Source organism: Heliangelus exortis, chromosome 1 (assembly GCF_036169615.1).
Source record: "Heliangelus exortis chromosome 1, bHelExo1.hap1, whole genome shotgun sequence".
Classification (NCBI taxonomy): Eukaryota; Metazoa; Chordata; class Aves; order Apodiformes; family Trochilidae; genus Heliangelus; species Heliangelus exortis.
This window is the reverse complement of record NC_092422.1, coordinates 136,957,064-136,975,519: the sequence shown is the minus strand read 5'-3', so window position 1 is coordinate 136,975,519 and position 18,456 is coordinate 136,957,064. Positions and strand designations below refer to the sequence as shown.

The 18,456-nt window shown below is 37.4% G+C and overlaps 1 protein-coding gene and 1 long non-coding RNA gene across 7 annotated transcripts in view; one reads left to right on the top strand and one right to left on the bottom strand.

Moving 5' to 3' along the window:
- LOC139787651 (uncharacterized) overlaps window positions 1-18,456 on the top strand; it is a 376,416-nt gene that overhangs the window by 33,997 nt on the left and 323,963 nt on the right. The gene's annotated exons all lie outside the window — the stretch shown is intronic.
- The window catches only part of FGD4 (FYVE, RhoGEF and PH domain containing 4), a 103,729-nt gene that overhangs the window by 11,048 nt on the left and 74,225 nt on the right, over window positions 1-18,456 (bottom strand). For 5 of the 6 annotated variants that reach the window (XM_071769165.1, XM_071769178.1, XM_071769186.1 and 2 more), the window contains exons 5-11: window positions 11,202-11,291; window positions 9,717-9,862; window positions 6,284-6,440; window positions 5,014-5,152; window positions 3,954-4,012; window positions 3,165-3,311; window positions 1,549-1,721 (exon numbers count right to left, since the gene is read on the bottom strand). In XM_071769165.1, the coding sequence (XP_071625266.1) occupies window positions 1,549-1,721; window positions 3,165-3,311; window positions 3,954-4,012; window positions 5,014-5,152; window positions 6,284-6,440; window positions 9,717-9,862; window positions 11,202-11,291 (911 nt within the window). Of the gene's footprint in view, window positions 1-1,548; window positions 1,722-3,164; window positions 3,312-3,953; window positions 4,013-5,013; window positions 5,153-6,283; window positions 6,441-9,716; window positions 9,863-11,201; window positions 11,292-14,641; window positions 14,826-18,456 lie in introns of those variants that run through there. The other variant, XM_071769203.1, reaches the window with a different exon arrangement.

Below are 18,456 nucleotides of genomic sequence, written 5' to 3'. Positions count from 1 at the left end.
ATCACAAGTAATGGCACTATTAGAAACTACTAGCTAGTGTTAGTAATGAAAACAGTCTGCAACCTTTAAGTCAGAAATTAGATAAGAATTAACATCACAGGCACTTTGAAACCTTATGAATTAAGAACATGAAGGTATAGGGTATATACAATACTCACACATTAATCAAGATTATTCTAATATAAGAATAAGATCTTGTTTGGTACTTGTTCCATCACAATTTTGTGCAGACTTAAGGAATTCTAAAAGGCTTCATAAAACAAAACTGGAAAACATGGTTTTCTCACACCTAAAATAAACTAATGCTATAAACTTTCAATTACCAGTATACAGGAATGTTAACAAAATGAATTTGCTTTTTTGCATCATTTTTCTTCCAATTAAAATATACATCTTAAATGGTATAGTGAAACGCCATGCTTCATCACTAAAATGGGTATATGGGATAACAACTTGCTCAGTGCTTAGCCAGACATCATACAGGAACTTGTAGTAGATGTGATAGACAAAAACATGCCTCAGAAATCTTGAAAACCTTAGTTGAAAATATTTCCTGACATTTTTCAACGTATGTATTTAATTTCAAATTCAGTGGTAGTGTAGGTAAATTTCTATATGCTGGTTTTTTTCTATATGCACTTCTGTATCTCTCATTAAATATTACCAGATTTTCCATAAAGGTAATTATCGTTTGTCTCCAAATACATGGTGTCAACACAAAACTGCATCTACCATGGACTTCCTCCTGCTTATTTAATCCTCACTTCTCTACAATGAAAACCTGACTTCCAAGAATAACATATTTATGCAGTTCCAAAAGGAGAGGTGGAGCACCCTACTTGAAGTGGAGCAGGCTAGACAGGGAAGGTTTAGCCTAGGTGATGCAAAAAGCAGCATCAAGAATTCAGCCCAACAAGAGGAAGATACAAGAACTAAGAAGGAAAGCAGAAAAGTGACAGTCAGAAGAGTGCAACTGGAGGAAAAGTATGCAAGAACTTGCCTTTCAGGGTGAGGTTGATGCCTGGGATTAGAATAACACAAGTAGACTGGAAACAGGAATGGAGCAAAGTAGGTGCCCATCTACCACTGCAGTAAACTATGTTCTGTGGACATTAACCCACCAAGGTGGAGAGTTTTGGGTGGACATGCCATGAGATGAAAAGAAACCATTCGTACCAAGGTGGCTAAGGTATAAAGGGCAGTGCCACTGACTAAAGTGTAACACACTCAGTGTCCCAAAACACTCATGTCAGACTGATTGCCCCTGTACCAGCCAGGTACACTGCTTGCAGTTTTCCAGCCAGCCCACTCACAGCTATTTTAAGTATTCCTGCAAAGCAAGGCAATGTGCTAGATTTTATAGATGCATCTTCAATCCAAGTGATTCTTGGACTCAGAATATATGGGTTTTGGCAACCTTTCACTCTCAGTGCACTACACAACACTTGTATTAAGAGGAAGCCAGTTGTGCCTTACTCCAGATCTATCAGTCCACTCTTTTTGGGTATATTTAATCCTCCAAAAATTAGATTAAAATATTTTGCTTACCTGGCCTGCAACTCCAGTGTTCTCTCTTTTCCAGACACTTGAAAAGTGTGTGGGTATTCTTCATTATGAGTTTCTATAATCTTCATACCATCTATGCCAACTCTGGTTCGAACTGAGAACTTTGATCCTACCAAGCTGAATTTGGGGACGCAGTAGAGCAACATATTGTTAAACTAGGAAAAAAAAAACAACAAAAAAACCCAAACATATGACTTTGCATTAACAGAACCAGAGATACAAAGATCTGAGACAATACTGCAAAGCTGACTGAGTTTCCTGCTCAGTTGATACAGAAGACCAGCAAAGCTCTCATGAAAGACAACTTCTTTTGCTTTGTTTAGAAATGCAATAAAAGGACAGCTTCATTGGAGACAATAATTCCTCTGTATATGCATCAGTCTTCACAGCACTTGCTATCAACTACACTCAGACTGTCATTGTAAACCTTCCATTAGAAAAAAACCTGCATTCTTATGACCCAGTTTTGAGAAAACTAAACAGCAGTCTAAGAACTATTTTCTTCAGTTTATACACTTACATTTACACTGTACCAAAAGCATTTGGTTTTTTTAGAGGTTGTAACTAGTATTGTTTGAGGGCATTATTTGTCTTTTCTCCAAGAAAATATTTCTGTCTTAGTTTTTATTCACTGAAACCCTCAATATCACAGGGAAAAAAAAAGACATGAGCAGGACAAAGATATATTCCTTTATTAAAGATTAGAATTTCAAATAATGTTTAAATGTCTAAAGCCCCTGCCTAAAAGTTATTAGATCTGTATTGTTTCATTTTCTCACCTTATTTCCCTTCACATTTTCTCACAATTTATCATTAAAAAGAGAAACTCACTTCAGTTAAATAGTATTTCATAGAAAAGCTGTCAAGCCTATGGTCTAGTCCGTATCACAGAGCACACTTGAACTTGTCACCTCTCATATGAAATGTGCATCATTTTAATCATCTGTCTAGGCCCATTTCAGGACTAATCATTCAGTGATTTCTCTTTTTGTTTGAAGCAGAGATAAGAGAGAGTCATGCCTCAAAAACATCTTATTGGTCTTTATTAACCAGAAGACATTCAACACCAGAGGCTCATAAGGACAAAGGTTTTAGACATTTTTAATGCATGGGAAGAAATGAACTACATCCAACCAATTCCAAGGGAGTTGTAAAGGAGCATGGCTGTAGTGAATTAGTTTCAAGACAGGACACAGACACCTGACAGGAGGATGACCTGCCTTGATAACAAACTCCCACAGCACCATGAGGCTTACTTGACCCCAACACACAGTTCATCAGAACTAAGTTTCTAAGATTTTACATTACAGTTTCATGAGAATGTCAAAGTTCCCATGTTCTAGAACCTGCAGTTATAATCAGCTGCCACTTACATAAAGTGAGTTTCTGGACACTGGTTCCACTTATTTAAACCACGTTTTCTGTTCTACGTGGTGCTTTCAAGCCTTTCTGCCAGCTGTATAAGGTTTACCCATGCTTCAGTATCACTGGTGGAACAGCATTGACATCAGCTAAAGAGAGTTTCTTTCTCTCTTTGGTAGTTCTTTCAAGCCTAGAAAGGTATAGAGCCACTTCTGCAAACAGATCACCATACTTACAAGGAAAAGATACCGTTCTTGAGCAGACGTATTGCGAGCAGCAAGTTTAAGGATCTGTCCTTCTTTTATCAGTTCATTCGAAGGGTTCACAATGTCTTCCTCTTCTCCCAGCATCTCATATATCTCTAATAATTTCTTTAGATTCTCCTTTACAATGGAAATAGAATTATAAAGCTTTAGTGATTAAAGGAATGGATCTTTAAGCACCTTTAAATACAACGGTGGGAGCCTGTGTAAGTCTGGAGAGTCTTAGCATTGAAAAAAAAAATTTTACATATATATGCTATGTGTCTTCAGTCATACAGACTGATTAGCTTCTTCTGTAGAGAAACAAATACTTTGAGAAATATTATCTCTGTTGTCATTTTTTAAATGCAGTTATACACAGTCTTCATCATTTCACATCAAAAATATCTCAAATATTTAGTGAAGTACCTATCAATCTAGTCCGATATGGTACAGTAACAGTAGCTATCCTTTAAAAAAACCCATTATCTTAACCACATGGTTAAGAGTCCAGAACAGTGGCAGCCATTTGAGCCAGGAGAGAATCCAGTCTGTCCCATTTTCCACTTAAGAGTGGAAATGCCAGATTTGTAGTATGCAACACCAGATTTTGTATGTCATTCCTAGGAGCTATATAAATACATTAAGCAGAAACTACCACTTGGACTCAGGAAAATCTATTTTTAGCATTTTAGGGAAGATTTGCAATTCAGACTCCTAGCTTCACCAAATACTCAAATATAATCTATTAAAGAAGTGAACAGGAAACCAAGGATCATTTACCATTTTTCTTATTGCACTATTTGAGTGACTTGCTGCAGTGGATATAATTTCCAGGGATTCTAGACAGAAGAACAAGAAGAAAAAAGTAAAACCATTATTGTAAATATTTGTAATATGAGTTCTTTCACCTAAAAAAACACGGTTTGACATTTTGGACTACTCTGAAAAAAGAAAAGAGAGAACCACGACTGTTCTAGTCACAAAAAATGTGATTTTAAGAGCTGAAGCTCTAATCTGTAATTGTAATACTTTTCTTCTTCTTTCCAGATTATAATTTCTGTCTGGTAGCTGACTTTCTTATGCTTTCCACTTTACCTTGGTTACTTTTTATTGATAATTTAAAAAAGATATTTTAGTGTGTAATTTACATAATAAATGAGAATTTTGTGGAATTACTTATTGTTTTCCCCCTCTTTCTATGTAATACATAAGAATGAGATGCTTAAAAGAATATATATATCTGACAAGTAATTTAGAACAATCTGGGGAAACACCTTGAACTTTTCTTGTGTACACGCAAAGATGAATAAATTTCAATCTGGGCTGTTCTTTTTTCCCCATAGGAGCTTAAAAACACATTAATGAGCCTAACTCCACTTTTTTTACAAATAAGGGCCATACATCCCAAATGTGCATAAAGCAAACCAAAATGCCAAAAACAAAAAACAAAAAACAAACCCCCAAAAAACCCACAAAAAAACCAGCAAAAAACCAGCTAACAAAACCCCCCCAAAACCAAGAAAAAAGCAAAGAAAACCCACCACCACAATTCCTGATCATCCACAAAGCAAACAAATCAAAACCTGTGTGCTATTCCAAAACTTTAGCAAAATTTATGTGCTGCAGAATACTAAAAGCTTTAGAGTTTTTATACTATCTTCATTCACTATTCCAACAGATATTTTTTCAAAGAATCCTGTAACTCCACTAAAGACATCCTATCACTCTTTGCAGAGGGACTTTGCCTCTTTGCTTTATTTTGACTGAAAATATCTTTAATTTACAATATCTTCTTAGTAATATCTTATTACAACTCTTTTAATGGATAGAAGGTACTTACTTTCAGCATCTTTCCAGTCTAGGGAATCCTGAGGCAGTTTCCTTAGGTAGTCCTTTAGAAGCATCTCGTAGCGTGGAATTCGTTGTACTGGCTCTAGCATGTGGTGTTGCAATGTCAAATTTCCACATACTTTTTCCTTCTAAAAAAATGTAAACATATTTCAATGTAGTAGGCAAAATGTTATTAGGATGTAGGAAAATAAAAGTTCTTATTGATAAAACATAAATAATATATATTGAAACACACTTTTTCCTTCTGAAAGAAAACGGAACCACTTTACAGAACCAAATGATTAGAAATTATTTCCTAAAAATAGTTGTGAAAAAAAAGTAGAATTAACAAATAAAAACCGTCCTAAAAAAACTCACAAACTCCAGTGTGTTTTAATTTAGTTTTGTAATAATTTAGAAAAAAAGAATGTTAACTGAATTAATAAAAACAGTTAATGACATACTAGAACAATTCTTAAAAGACACCTTTGTAGTCCATTTATCAGTCCCAGAAGGAAGTGTTTTCAAATACAAAAAATGAAACCCAAAGGTTTCATTCATAACGTAACACCCTTCAGAAGTGTTTTAAGATGTATAGACATTTGCATAACCTTAGATGCAATCAAGAGACTTCATTAAAATACACACAGCTCTCCTCCCTGGCTTAGAATCACAAGACCCTGCAAAGGAGTACAATTTAAACAGAAATCCCTTTTCCTTGCTTCTCAGTCTGCAACTGGAAGGCACACAACCTGCTCCTTCAGAGAGAAACCCACAGGGAGCACTAGAGGGTATAAAAAGCACCTTTGAAAAGAGTGGTGCATTGCTCAAATGTTAAGCTTTCTTTACCTTTTGTGTCTCAGAGTTTAGAAATTATGCATCTATTTCCAACGTGGAATGCTCTGCACAACAGCCCTGGTGGGAGCCAACAGAGGAACTTATGGATTCAGTGCAAGCACCTACAATTGCACTGATAAACAGGATTTACTTTTGGATTCTAAGACACAATGTAATCTTTTCTTTTATTCTTCCCATGTTTTAGCCTTTTTTCTTTGCTGCTCTGTGTTGCACTGGAAAGGCTGGATTTGTGTGGGCATTTGTGTCTGCGTGAAGAGAAAGGGAGAGGAAAAAGAATGCTGTGTGAAGGGGACAGAATCAGCAACCCTTAATTCTAAGAGGTTTGGTATTTGATTTTCTTTTTAATCCTTTTCCCACCCCAGACCTATATATTTCAATATATGCTTGCAGTAGTTTGAGACCTACATTACTCCCCCCATTACCTGAATGTCTTGAATAATGAATTTGAATTGAGGTGACCGTTCAGTCCAAGTTTTCACCAATTCCATTGCATTATCAAAATTCTTCACATACTCTCCATACATCTTGAGGAAAGGAGCTAACTTTTGAAGAATATCTCCAATCCTAGGGGTCGTATTCCTGCAAAGCAAGAGGGTAGAATCTCAGAGCAACCAGGAAAGAAGAAGGTTACACAAGGTTACAAAACATTTCAAGTATTTCATAGAGAATCCTTCTGTTTGGGGTTGACTCATGTAGAGTTCCAATGTAATCATTAAAACTGGCCTCAGTTAACACAGAAAGATGTTTTTATCCTCTCTGAAAATGTATAAGCATTATAGGTCATATAGAGAACTACAGAAATAAAAGCTATATATAATAAAAAACTTGAAAGGCTTTGTTTACAAAACATGGCCTAATTTCTTTTATTTGCAGTTCTTTAAAACTACACTATCTTCCTTTGACCACAATTTACCCTATAAATATCGAGCCCATAGTTTTGTTTGTGGACTAAATCCATCCTGTACAGCTTCCATTCTGTGTCTTTTATAAATAGATACATTTACAACTTTTAAAAATCATTATTTATCTAAGAAACCTATGAAGCAGAGAGAATTCCTTGGATTCCAGTCCTTTGCAAGAACTTTCCCACAGTTCCCCAGTTATTGATAGAATCTTCAAATAAAACAGAATAGCAAAGAAACTGATGGAGAGGAAGAGAGAAGCTGCACTCTCAATGCACACAAGGGAAATGGAATGGCACATTTGCATCTCCAGGAAATAAAATACGAAACACCTTTGACGTTTCAGGGAATCAGTTATAGAATCGTGGAATATCAGGCTGGAAAAGACCTCAGGGATCATCTTGTCCAACCTTTCTTGGCAAAAGCATGGTCTAGACAAGCCCCTGTCCAGTGAATCTTAAAAGCGTCCAATGCATTCTAAAAAATCAAACATGAAATGGCTGACTTACTACTCGTGATTTGCAGCATCTCATTAAAACTGTCATAGCTGCAAGAAAATTAAGGAATGGGCTGTAAAATCACAGCACAGAAAAGGCAACTACAACACAACTCCCTTCTCTTCTAACATACAGGCTAACAGGCATCCAAGGAAACAAAGTAGCAGGTTCAAAGAAAAACAAATTATATGAACAGGTCAAATCTGTAATTGTCCATAATTGCCAAAGATTCTAAAACCTTGTGTTGAAAGACTGAAACAATTGTTCCCCCATCCTCCCCATGATGCTATCACACTGTGTTCTTATATTCTTCCCCAGGTATCTGCTATTTGTTGGGTAAAAAACACAGAGTAAGACACATTTTGTTTTATGTAGGATCACAGTGTTATGCTGTGTTATGCTGTTTTCATGGGAAATAGACTGCAACGAGGCTGTTTACAGTGTTTTCAAACCTTATGTTGTAAAAGTGTTATTCAGGTCCAGCTGTTGCTCAACTCTTTCAAAATGCCAAATAAGCTTAGATCCACACTGCCTTTTCTTCTAAGAAAGAACAATCTGCTTCTGATCTGTTTCAAGAACCGTATATTTTTACCTCCAACTTTCAAAACAAACTACAACTCAGGGGAAGTGTCAAAAAAATGCATCCATCTCTTCTTATTGGAAGCTAAAGAAAAAACAGAAGTGCATTAACCTACCAATAGAGCACACTTAAGAATTTTCCATGTCCAATTAAAGGAACTGCTGAGGAAAGTGAACCCTCTATGTAGCACAAGTTGTTGTTTCAGAGACTGGTGAGGTGCAGAGAAAACATTCCCAGATTTTTCTTTCAGCAGTGATCAGATATTGTCCTCTTCAACTGTACCCTTTCTTACTCCTCCCCAGAGCATGATGTTTTAAGGACATTTAAATAGGCTGTCTCAGGTGCAACACAGAGATTGAGTCCAAGCAGTGTGGGAAAGTGAATATCCTTATAATGCAATTAATTACTTCTGCACTGATGCTCATTTGCACTCTTCAACCTTTGAAGCTATGAAATTAGACACATATTATCAGGGTGCAATTTAGCATCCTGCAAATAAGGAAGGTAATGCAACCCATTTTCTGTGCTCTGTAATGTCTAGAGCAAAATTTTAAGAGCATATAACAAATTTCATTCGAAATATATACAGCATTGACATAATGTAGTGTCAGCTGCTTTTTAAAATATGATTATAGTAAGCTAACCTCCACTTCTCATGCATATGTACCCTATTTTAATGCAGGGATTTATATTTCCTATCATTTCTTTTTCAATTTATTAGAAGAAAAGGATGGGTTTACATTATGGTTATTCTGCAAGTAACATCAGTTAAGGGGAAAACTTTCCTGTATTTTACAATGCTTATGTTTTATTTAGTTTCTTGCATTATAGATCACACAGGGCCACCTCTATTTGTGCATGCTAGCTAGTGTATTTTAAAGAATCATCACTTTAAAGTCAGGAGACATAGAGCTGCTGTCTAAAGCATGACTGTGTGGTGTGAGACTTTCACATGTCACAAAAATACATTATTTGTCAATTTTTAATGTGATTTTTGACAAGTGTTTTATGAAAGTGTAACAGGAAATTTTATGCTGACAAACACTTGAATTCCTCAGAATGGAACCCCCTAGGAATTCATCTAGCTAACATGGAAAACAGGTGCTGAGGTGAAATAACTGGGTGAAACAGTATTTGTCACTTTAAAATTATTTTTTAAAAGAGGTGACCTGTTAACCCAAATAAGGTAGGGAAGTAGCAGTGGTTTGGGAGTTTTTTTGTTTTGGGGTTTTTGCTTTTTGACAATCACATAAAAGAGACTGAAAATACATCGCTATAATTTAATATCTCCAGAAGTGCATACACCGAGTGGGATACTTCAATATTTTTATGGGATCATTACCGAGTATATTGACAGATAAGCTCTTGTTCTTGCATTCTTCAAATACAGGTCAAGAAAAGCTGGAGGGAAAACATCTCCAAAGTATACTTGACATGGATTATTTTTTTTAACAGGAAACCATGCAGAAAGCCAAGAGTGTATCTCACCTAATTACAGAAAGAAATGACCAAGGTTACTGTGCTACAAGTGTAGTACAAAACTCATATGTTACTTATCTCAGTTTTGAAAACTGTGCAATGAATTCACTGAGTAAGCCCACTACTTCAGTCTGAAGCCCTAATTCAAGGAGGCATTTAATAATGAGTAATCTCACTGGCTTCAGCAAGACACATGTCCTTTATTTTGAGCAAATGACGCAAGTCCCCTCCTGAGTCAGATCCTGATGAAGAGAGGGAGAGCAGATGTTCTCCTACCCACTGTTCTGCCTGGGCCTACAGCACTTCATTATGAAGGTACCATCCCTAAATCAACCCTGTGAGAGAGTTTCTACAGGCATGATTTTCGTAGTATATCAACCAGAGAATCACCTCTTACCATTCTTGCATTCTTTTCTCAAGTTCTGGGAGTAAGAATTTACTGTGGAAGGCGTTTATCGATGAAATATTAGAGAAGATTTTGTTGATAACTTCAGCTGGAAATGAACCTTTGTTGGCTTCTTCAAGGAGTCTGGAGTAGAACACCTGCAGTACAGAAAATAAACCTCAAACCTATTAGCCTGTTATCTTTAATCAATTGCTGAAGACCTATCCAGCCACCTCCTTCTCCAACTGGGGAAGAATTAATGTTTCCATAGTAAGGATGGGCAATGACAAACTCATTTGTTGTCTTTCCCTCATTCTTTTTTTTCTTGTAAACCAGAAAAATGCTTCAGGCAGAGCAGACATAAGGAAAACCAAACAGAAGTAGTGCCATTCTGGATCAATTCCAGGCATCCTGTCCGTTTTAAAAGATAGATCATCTCAACTTTCCCAGTCTTCATGTTGTATTTTCTATTCCACTTTTGCTTTCTCTTCAATCAGCATGGTGGCTGATCACCATTAGCCCAGCCACTCTACTCATATGCTGCATCCCCTTATCTTTTCAAAAACAAAGTAATTGGCAGACTGTGAGCAGTCCCTGCACACCATTTAAAGCACAAAAGGATCCCAGTTCTGACTGGAGTCTACTGTAGTCTCAAAAATTGCAAATTATTTCTGCCCCACCCCCACCCCCTTTTTTTTTTTAAGACACATAATATATCCCTTCCAATGTGCACCAGCTGGGTAAATCCACTTTCATGAGGACTATTACTTAGAAATTTAGGTAGAAATCTCCAATAAAAATATCATGGCAATGCCTAGGCATAGGTATGCAGGTAAAATGAATGTAGGTGTCATGTGAGAAACAAGGTTTAAAAAGAAAAATATTCAAGAATTACAGACTTCCACATGTAAGAAATACCCATTTGATCCTACAATGCACAAAAATTCAACCCTTTCCTTGCAAGACGAGTAATTTTGTTCACTTCAGTGGACTTAGTCAAAAACTATAGCAGGAAAATAAGACAAATACAGTTTAGAATGGGCACCTTCCTAGGTTCTTTGACACTAAAGAAAAATGATTTTCAGCTGGCTCAAATTTGAAAGATGTATTAATTTTTTAGTCGGTAGGTGATTTCAGTATTATAAAATTCTTAATCATGTCACCAGAAGCCAAGTAACAAGGGAGCATGATGTTATCCATACTCTTTCTTGGAAGCACTACCTGTACGTGGCTTGCACTACTAGTACTTATAGGGACCATCTATGCTCACAGAACCTATTGCATTAATATTCACAAAATTCTAACACTTTTAAACATGGAGTGTTCTTAAAATAGAAATATAGGCTAGTTACAGGGCAAGAGCAAATGACTGACTGGAAAAGTCAGCAAAATGAGAAAAACATACCACCTCTTATGTAGTTTATATACACATTTATGCAGAGCTGTTCAAATGAACTCAAGGCAAGACAATAAAAAACAAATTGAAGAAAAATGTACCCCATCTAGGAGGTCAAGTCGGCTAACGTAAGCTTTCTCTGTTTGTAGAAGTTCACTGGCAATTTTGTGACGTTTCTGGTCATCTGTCTCCTGGAAAAAAAGTCATAAGAAAAGAATATCTTAGGATACTAGAGAAAACATATTAAAAACAAACAAACAAACAAACAAGCAACAACAAAAAATAAACCCTGAAAAGACATATGATCACCTTATATTTCAAAAAGCAACTGAAATCCAGATTTCACATTCACACACCCTCATTTTGAAAAGCACAAACTTTCCAGCAATCTAAGCAACAAAGAGAAGTCAGAGGAGGAAAAATAATAAAATAAAAAAATCAAACAGCAGGCTGAGTAAAACTCAGAGCCTCAAAGATTTAATATTTCTCAGTTTGTACAGGAATCTGTGCCAGAGAACCAACTCCCTACTTAACAGATCAGCTCACATCCTGGTAACTGAGTACCACTGACCTTTCAGAGCTGGAAGAAATGATTTGCAGAATAAGAGGGAACAGATGGGATTAGTTTGTGTTCGCCCCCGTTTCAAAAGTTTCTTGAACTGCATGTTCTTTGCACGATAAAATTATTGAAAAATACCGTACAAAATGTTTTAAGTTCATCAATGTACTCATTGGTGATTAACTGCTGGCTGCATATAGAGGGCTCCTTCACTGGGTCTTTGTGTAAGTCACTTCTGCATCTTAAGGCACGTTTTCACTTTAAAGTCTGACATTCTACAATATGCATTTTTCATCCTTCTGCTGAACAGAAACTTTAAAAAGTTCATTCGAATTTCATTATTAAACTAAATATATTAGCATATAAAATGATGAGTTGCTGTGACAAGTTATTTCAAAACAAGCGATGAAATCACAGCCTTCTAAAAGCTGAACACATTAAGGAAATGCCTCCTGCCCACAAGGGTTAGATTCAAATAAAACGACCCTTCCATTACAAGATTTTAATTCCAGATTTAGTGCTAGCACTGGAAAGAACTCTTATCTAATGGTATTTGAGCCTTTCCTAAGTAAATGGTAGTCTTATCAGGGAGCTTATGGGAAAGTGCAAATTTTCTAGACAAGCCATAGAAAGATTTCATTAAAAAATAGAGCTAGGAGGGCTTATTTCTGATTTCAGACGGCACACTGCTTTCCACAGGAGTATGACAAAAATTTGCTAGTACATTTATAAAGCTGGTTTGCAGAATAATGAATACTAAACACAGTCTTTTCATTTAAAGGATTTCAGTTACTTTTTTTCCCCTTTTCAATACGCAGTGTTCCATATTTGAACACATTTCAATTCTAATCCGCAGTGTTAACAGTGACACTGCTACACAGCAAGCCTCCACCTTAAATACAGGCTTTCAGCAGAGACTTCAAAGCTGTTCATTAAATCTCTTTAAATCAGCATAGCAACCACAGTAAACCTACAGAACAGCATTTCAAGTGCTGTCAAGAGACATTGCAGGGAGCTGGTGAATTAGGTGTTACAGCTCCAGCACCCTGTTGCATGCAGCCTTTTACCAGGGAACTCACATGTGGACTCGAGGCACAAAACCATGGAGGCTGCTGGTTCCTCTGACATTGTATTTTGCTTTTTTTTCCTCTCCCCAGCCCCCCACTTTCTCCCTGAAGCACTGCTACAGAACCAATCTGCAGTTTTCAGAGGAAAATTAGCTAATTAAGAGAGGCAAAATCATGCGTAGCAGACTTGAATATATCACCCAAAATAAGAAATTGGAAAAAAGCATTTAATCCTCACTCCTCAGTCTCCTCTCACTCTCCCACATATAATCTGATGCCAGCTTCCCCATCCTCTCAGTATCAACCTTACACATTAATTCTAATTAATTCCTAATTCTTCAACCATAGTCTCTTCTCTGTGTCAATCACAGTACCCAGCACTGGAATCTTCTATGTGGAAACATTACACACCATGGATGAGTAATATTTTAATCACAGTGCCATGTTCATATTCCAGCATAAGAACACCCACCTACAGGGTTAAATAAGTGCAAGTATAGCACAAAATTGTATTGCTACTTTTCTTTTAGGGAAGTCTTAAGTTTCCTACTTTATAGCTTAAATTCCTTCCACTTTCTTTTAGGAAGTCCTCAGTTTCCCACCTCACCACCCCAGTATTTTCCCACATTACATGAACTCCCAAGCTGAATTTTCACTACTAGCTCCATCTTCCTCCCTGTTCATTCACCTCTTCAGTGTTTTATGTAGTATCCTATCTGAAGGAAAGCACCTGATGTCATAGAATCATAGAATTGGCTGGGTTGGAAGGGACCTCAGAGATCATCAAAGTCCAACCCCTGATCCACTACCGCTGCAGTTACCAGACCATGGCACTGAGTGCCACATCCAGTCTCTTTTTAAATATAACCAGGGATGGAGAATCCACCACTTCACTGGACAGCCCATTCCAATGTCTGCTCACCCTCTCAGTAAAGAAATTCTTTCTAATGTCCAACCTAAACCTCCCCTGGCACAACTTGAGACCGTGCCCTCTTGTCTTGCTGAGAGCTGCCTGGGAAAAGAGACCAACCCCCCCCTGGCTACCCCCTCCTTTCAGGGAGTTGTAGAGAGTGATGAGGTCTCCTCTGAGCCTCCTCTTCTCCAGGCTGAACAGCCCCAGCTCCCTCAGCCTCTCCTCATAGGATCTGTGCTCGAGTCCCTTCACCAGCCTGGTTGCCCTCCTTTGGACCTGCTCCAGGACCTCAATCTCCTTCCTAAACTGAGGGGCCCAGAACTGGACACAGGACTCGAGGTGTGGCCTCACCAGCGCTGAGTACAGGGGCAGAATCACTTCCTTGGACCTGCTGGCCACGCTGTCCATGAGGTCACTGCAGCTTCCATCCTGTTGGAAACAACAGGCCACAGGCTAGTTTTGCTGTAGTGATATCCATCTCCTGTGAAGCTTTTCTTGATGGAAGTGTCTGACACCTGCCCTGAGGCACATGGAGTGACCACATGTCCAGATGCATGGGTGGACATATGAGTCCTGGCACCTCCATGCACATGGTACATTCGGTAGAAAGACTCATTGTTGCAAAAAGTCGGTGCTGCAGCTGGTGTATATAGAATCAGAGAATCATTTTGTTTGGAAAAGATCTTTAAGATCATTGAGTCCAACTGTTAATCCAACACTGCCAAGTCCACCACTAAACCACGTCCCTGAGCACCACATCATCGTGTCTTTTAAATACCTCCAAGGATGGTGACTCAACCACTTCCCTGGGCAGCCTGTTCCAGCGCCTGACAACCCTGTCAGTGAAGAAATTTTTCCTAATATCCAGTCTAAATCTCCACTGATATAACTGGAGGCCATTTCTTCTCATCATATCACTTGTTACTTAGGAAAAGAGACCATCAGATTTCCTGCTTTCAGGAAATTCATCTGCATCCACCCCAGCTGTACCACAGCACTCACCATAATGTGCTCCATAATGACCTTTACCCTCAGCTGCCCACTCTGAGGGGCCTGAAGTGGGCACAGGGGGATCAAGAAAGGATTCTGGTTCTGCAGAGCCAAATCTGGGCATTCTGAGCAGTAGGAACCAATTCTTAAAACAAAATTTGGACATAATTTCTGAATGATATTTGTAACAGTAGGATTGACATGGAGTGATTTGTTACCAGAGCTGTTCAACAAAATCCTTGGAAAACCTTGTTAAGATAATGGAGGACAATCCTTAAAAGAAAAAAAAATTTTAAACCATGGAAAATGTGAAATTAGTATTAAGCTCCTGAGAACTTAAATGCTTCCCTGAAGAACTACTTAATCAAAATCTAATCATTAATAGTAAGAGAATTTTAGTTCTCTTTGAAGTTCCAAGTAAACTTTATTTTCATGGGATACGACCATAAATGCACACATCTCTTTTCACCAGTAGGATAACAAGAAAATAGGAATTAACATCTTTTTTCTGGAAAAGCTTTGTGTTTCCCTCCTGCAGTTTTTCCATAGTTTTGGTACATGAGCATTTATAATAGGTTCCTCACCACCAACAAAAATACTGAGACAAAAATTTACTACAATGTAAACCTGGACACATACAGACTCTCTCGGCTTCAAGCACAACATGTCAATGATTTCAGGGAACTTTTCAAACCTTTTTGACAATCTGTAACACATAGCAATTCAATATATAAAACCGATCTGGAATGATTAGTGTGATATAAAGAGGATATTCACAGTAGAGGTACAGGGTTTCCATTGATGATGAAAATATAACTGTGAGGTAAAATTATGTTCCTGATGTCTACTTCAAAACAAAATGCAACCACAACAAAAATGTTTAGGCACCTCTTTAAAGCACTTCAGCAGTTTAAAAGAATGAGTATTTAACTCTTTTCCAAATAAAAAGCAAAAGTTGAACAGCACATTACTATTCATTCCATGGCTACAGCTGAACTAAATTCTTGGTTCTACTTTTCTTGCAAAAAGCAATATTTGAAAACTCCAATTTTAGACAATTTTGGTTGCATATCTTTAAGCTGAAAGCATATAAAATTTGACATGGTGCCTAACTATTCCAAATATTATAACGTTTTATTTCTTTCCACAAAAAAGTTCTTTTGCTAAGCGTGGGTATCTCTATATAGGATGTTCACAGTAAATATATCACCTGGGCTTAGTCATATATTCTTTAGTACAAAGTTGCACATCCTTAGAATCATTACATTACTATGGATGCTTAAGAAAGTAAAGCAAGTAATTCTTACCTAAATTGCTCCTGAGCCCTGAAGTTGATGAGGTATGAAAAATGCTGCTGAGAGCATGAACTCTGTGGATCTGTGTTCTTATTTCCTAACCTCATCTTTCTATTGTCATAAACTCGCAAAAATTACACTAATTTAAGGCAGACTTTACATAAAACTGAATCCAAATATAACCATAACTTATTACCCAAATCAAACACAAGCAAACTCCCATCAAGGACACTAAACATGATAGTGGTGCTGCATATGATTTATTCCTGCTTAGGTGCAGCCCTTGCCCCAAGGGCTTTGCAGTAAAGCCCTTGAGCAACACAGAAAAGGTAAAAGGTGTAGAGTATGAATAAATACCATTCAGTTATCATATGCTTTGTTTTTTCTAATGTGGAGTTGGGTCTAAAGTAATCTAGTGAGGTCTTTGTTTCTAAAGCCATTCATGATACAGTTGCTTCATGATCCAAAACTTTCTTTCCTCAGTATTGGGAATATAAATGAAAATTTCCATGAGAATTTAGCATTGTCTTTTATCTTTGAGCCCTCAGTGTCTGAAATGAAGGAATGCACTAAGTTTTGCAAGACCTACAATGAAAATCCTGAAGGCTCCCATCACCTTCTGGCATGCTAACTCTATGCAAACAGTCTACTGCACAAATGATGGGTGAGTTTTTTGCACAGCAACCAAAGAAAGCAATACAGATCTTGGCAACCCTAAAGAGGTAGTTCTTCTCAAGAGGATTTACCCATTTATATTGGGTACTAAAGAAACACAGCTATCCTGCTTTACTGTTCATGCCTTTCTGTTGCCTAAGATCATGATATTGTAGACCCATGAAGAAGCTGGCAGAAACTCTCAAGTGTTGCAACAGTAAAACATTTCTTGGCAGCAAGGTAACTTATCAGGAAAGTTTCACCATCTTTAAATCAAAACTTCATGTTACATTTAGAAATGTGTTATCTTATCTCTACCAGGTTTCACATCTGAGACATCAGAGCCCTCACCATTGCCACTAAACAGACATCAAGTAAAGATTTTAATAAAGATGTGCCATTGAGTCTTCTCCATCTTTGGCATGCATTCATGTAGTCTGTAGCCCTATTTCCTACCAAGCTATTCCTACCAATTAATACCACAGCATTTGTCTTCTTGTCTTCAGCTGGCTTTAGCAGCAGATTTCTCACAAGATGTTAGTCAGGAAGTTAATTATTAGGATGTTCTTGTACTATTCAGCCTCTGCATTTTAGACAAACCATTTTCTGACAGAAGGTGCTTTCTGCTACAAGGCAGGAAACTTGTAATTTTAAATTATCTTTTTTTTTGTGATAGCTGTGGTTTGTGACTTTTAAACTAATACAGTAAATGAGAGAAATGAAGTATACTCTACTCTGGGCATTTGGAGAATATATTCTAGAACATTGCAAAATTTACTAAGTTTTGTCTAAAATTTTCCATTATCTGCAAGAATCTGACTTTAGACAGATCTACAGTGATGAAGAACACCAACAATAAAAAAAACACAAAAACCACAAAAAAACCCACTACACCAAAACAAACTGTAAGACTAACATTATTTCAAAATAAGCTTTCTTTTCTTTAAAAAGCAATTTTTGTCTTCTCTTTTGCACTACTCCCCAACTTATTTAATCCCTACCAGCTGTAGACACAAGTGTATTTCTGCTGTAGGGGTATGCATTTACAATGCAATCACACCAGTTTTTCTTCCCTGAATTAGGAAATACGTCATACAGGACACAAAGAAGAAACTTTGCACTAATATCTACAAATATATATCAGTTTCATGAACTAAAGTTTGTCTCTGACTCACATGCATCTGTTCCTACTGCTTTTACCCAATTTTACCTACACTTGCTTAATTAAAAAGGGCAGAAGAATGCTGTTAGTCTGTGCAACTCCAACTGGATTGCATCCCAGTTTAAGATTCTTTACTGACTAAGTGGGTGCTTAGCAAAATCACAGACTGTCTAAATTCCCTTGCTTGTTTCCAATTCTTGTTTGGACACAGTAAAAGCTTAAAGCCCTACCAGACCTCCAGTTTCTCAGCACTCTCCCCCAAATTCCAGACAGCATGGCAGCATCTACTTAGTGCTCAGCAGCACTAATTTCAGCCTGTACCTTGCTTTAATCCAAACTAATTCAGTGTTTGATTCTGCAAAATGTCACCCTTAGATTAGACTGTGGTACATGTGCTTCTTAATCACTAGACCAAAGGGGATGTCCTTGTATCACAAGTGAACTGATATCTCAGAAAATGCTGCTGTGACCCAGTTCTCTTCTACAGATTCAGTTCTCCACTGATGCTGACTGAAGGGTCACCCTGCATGGCTTCAGTTTGTTTCAGTTTTTTACCCTTCAAACACCAGCAGTCAATACCTCTCCTAACAATCACATTACACCTCACCATTTTACTCATGGTCAATACAGGACAGATCACATGTTTTGGTAATTCAGCACCTCAAAGACAGATTTTGTGGAGATTGCTGACATTAAGAATTTGCCCAGGTCCTTCC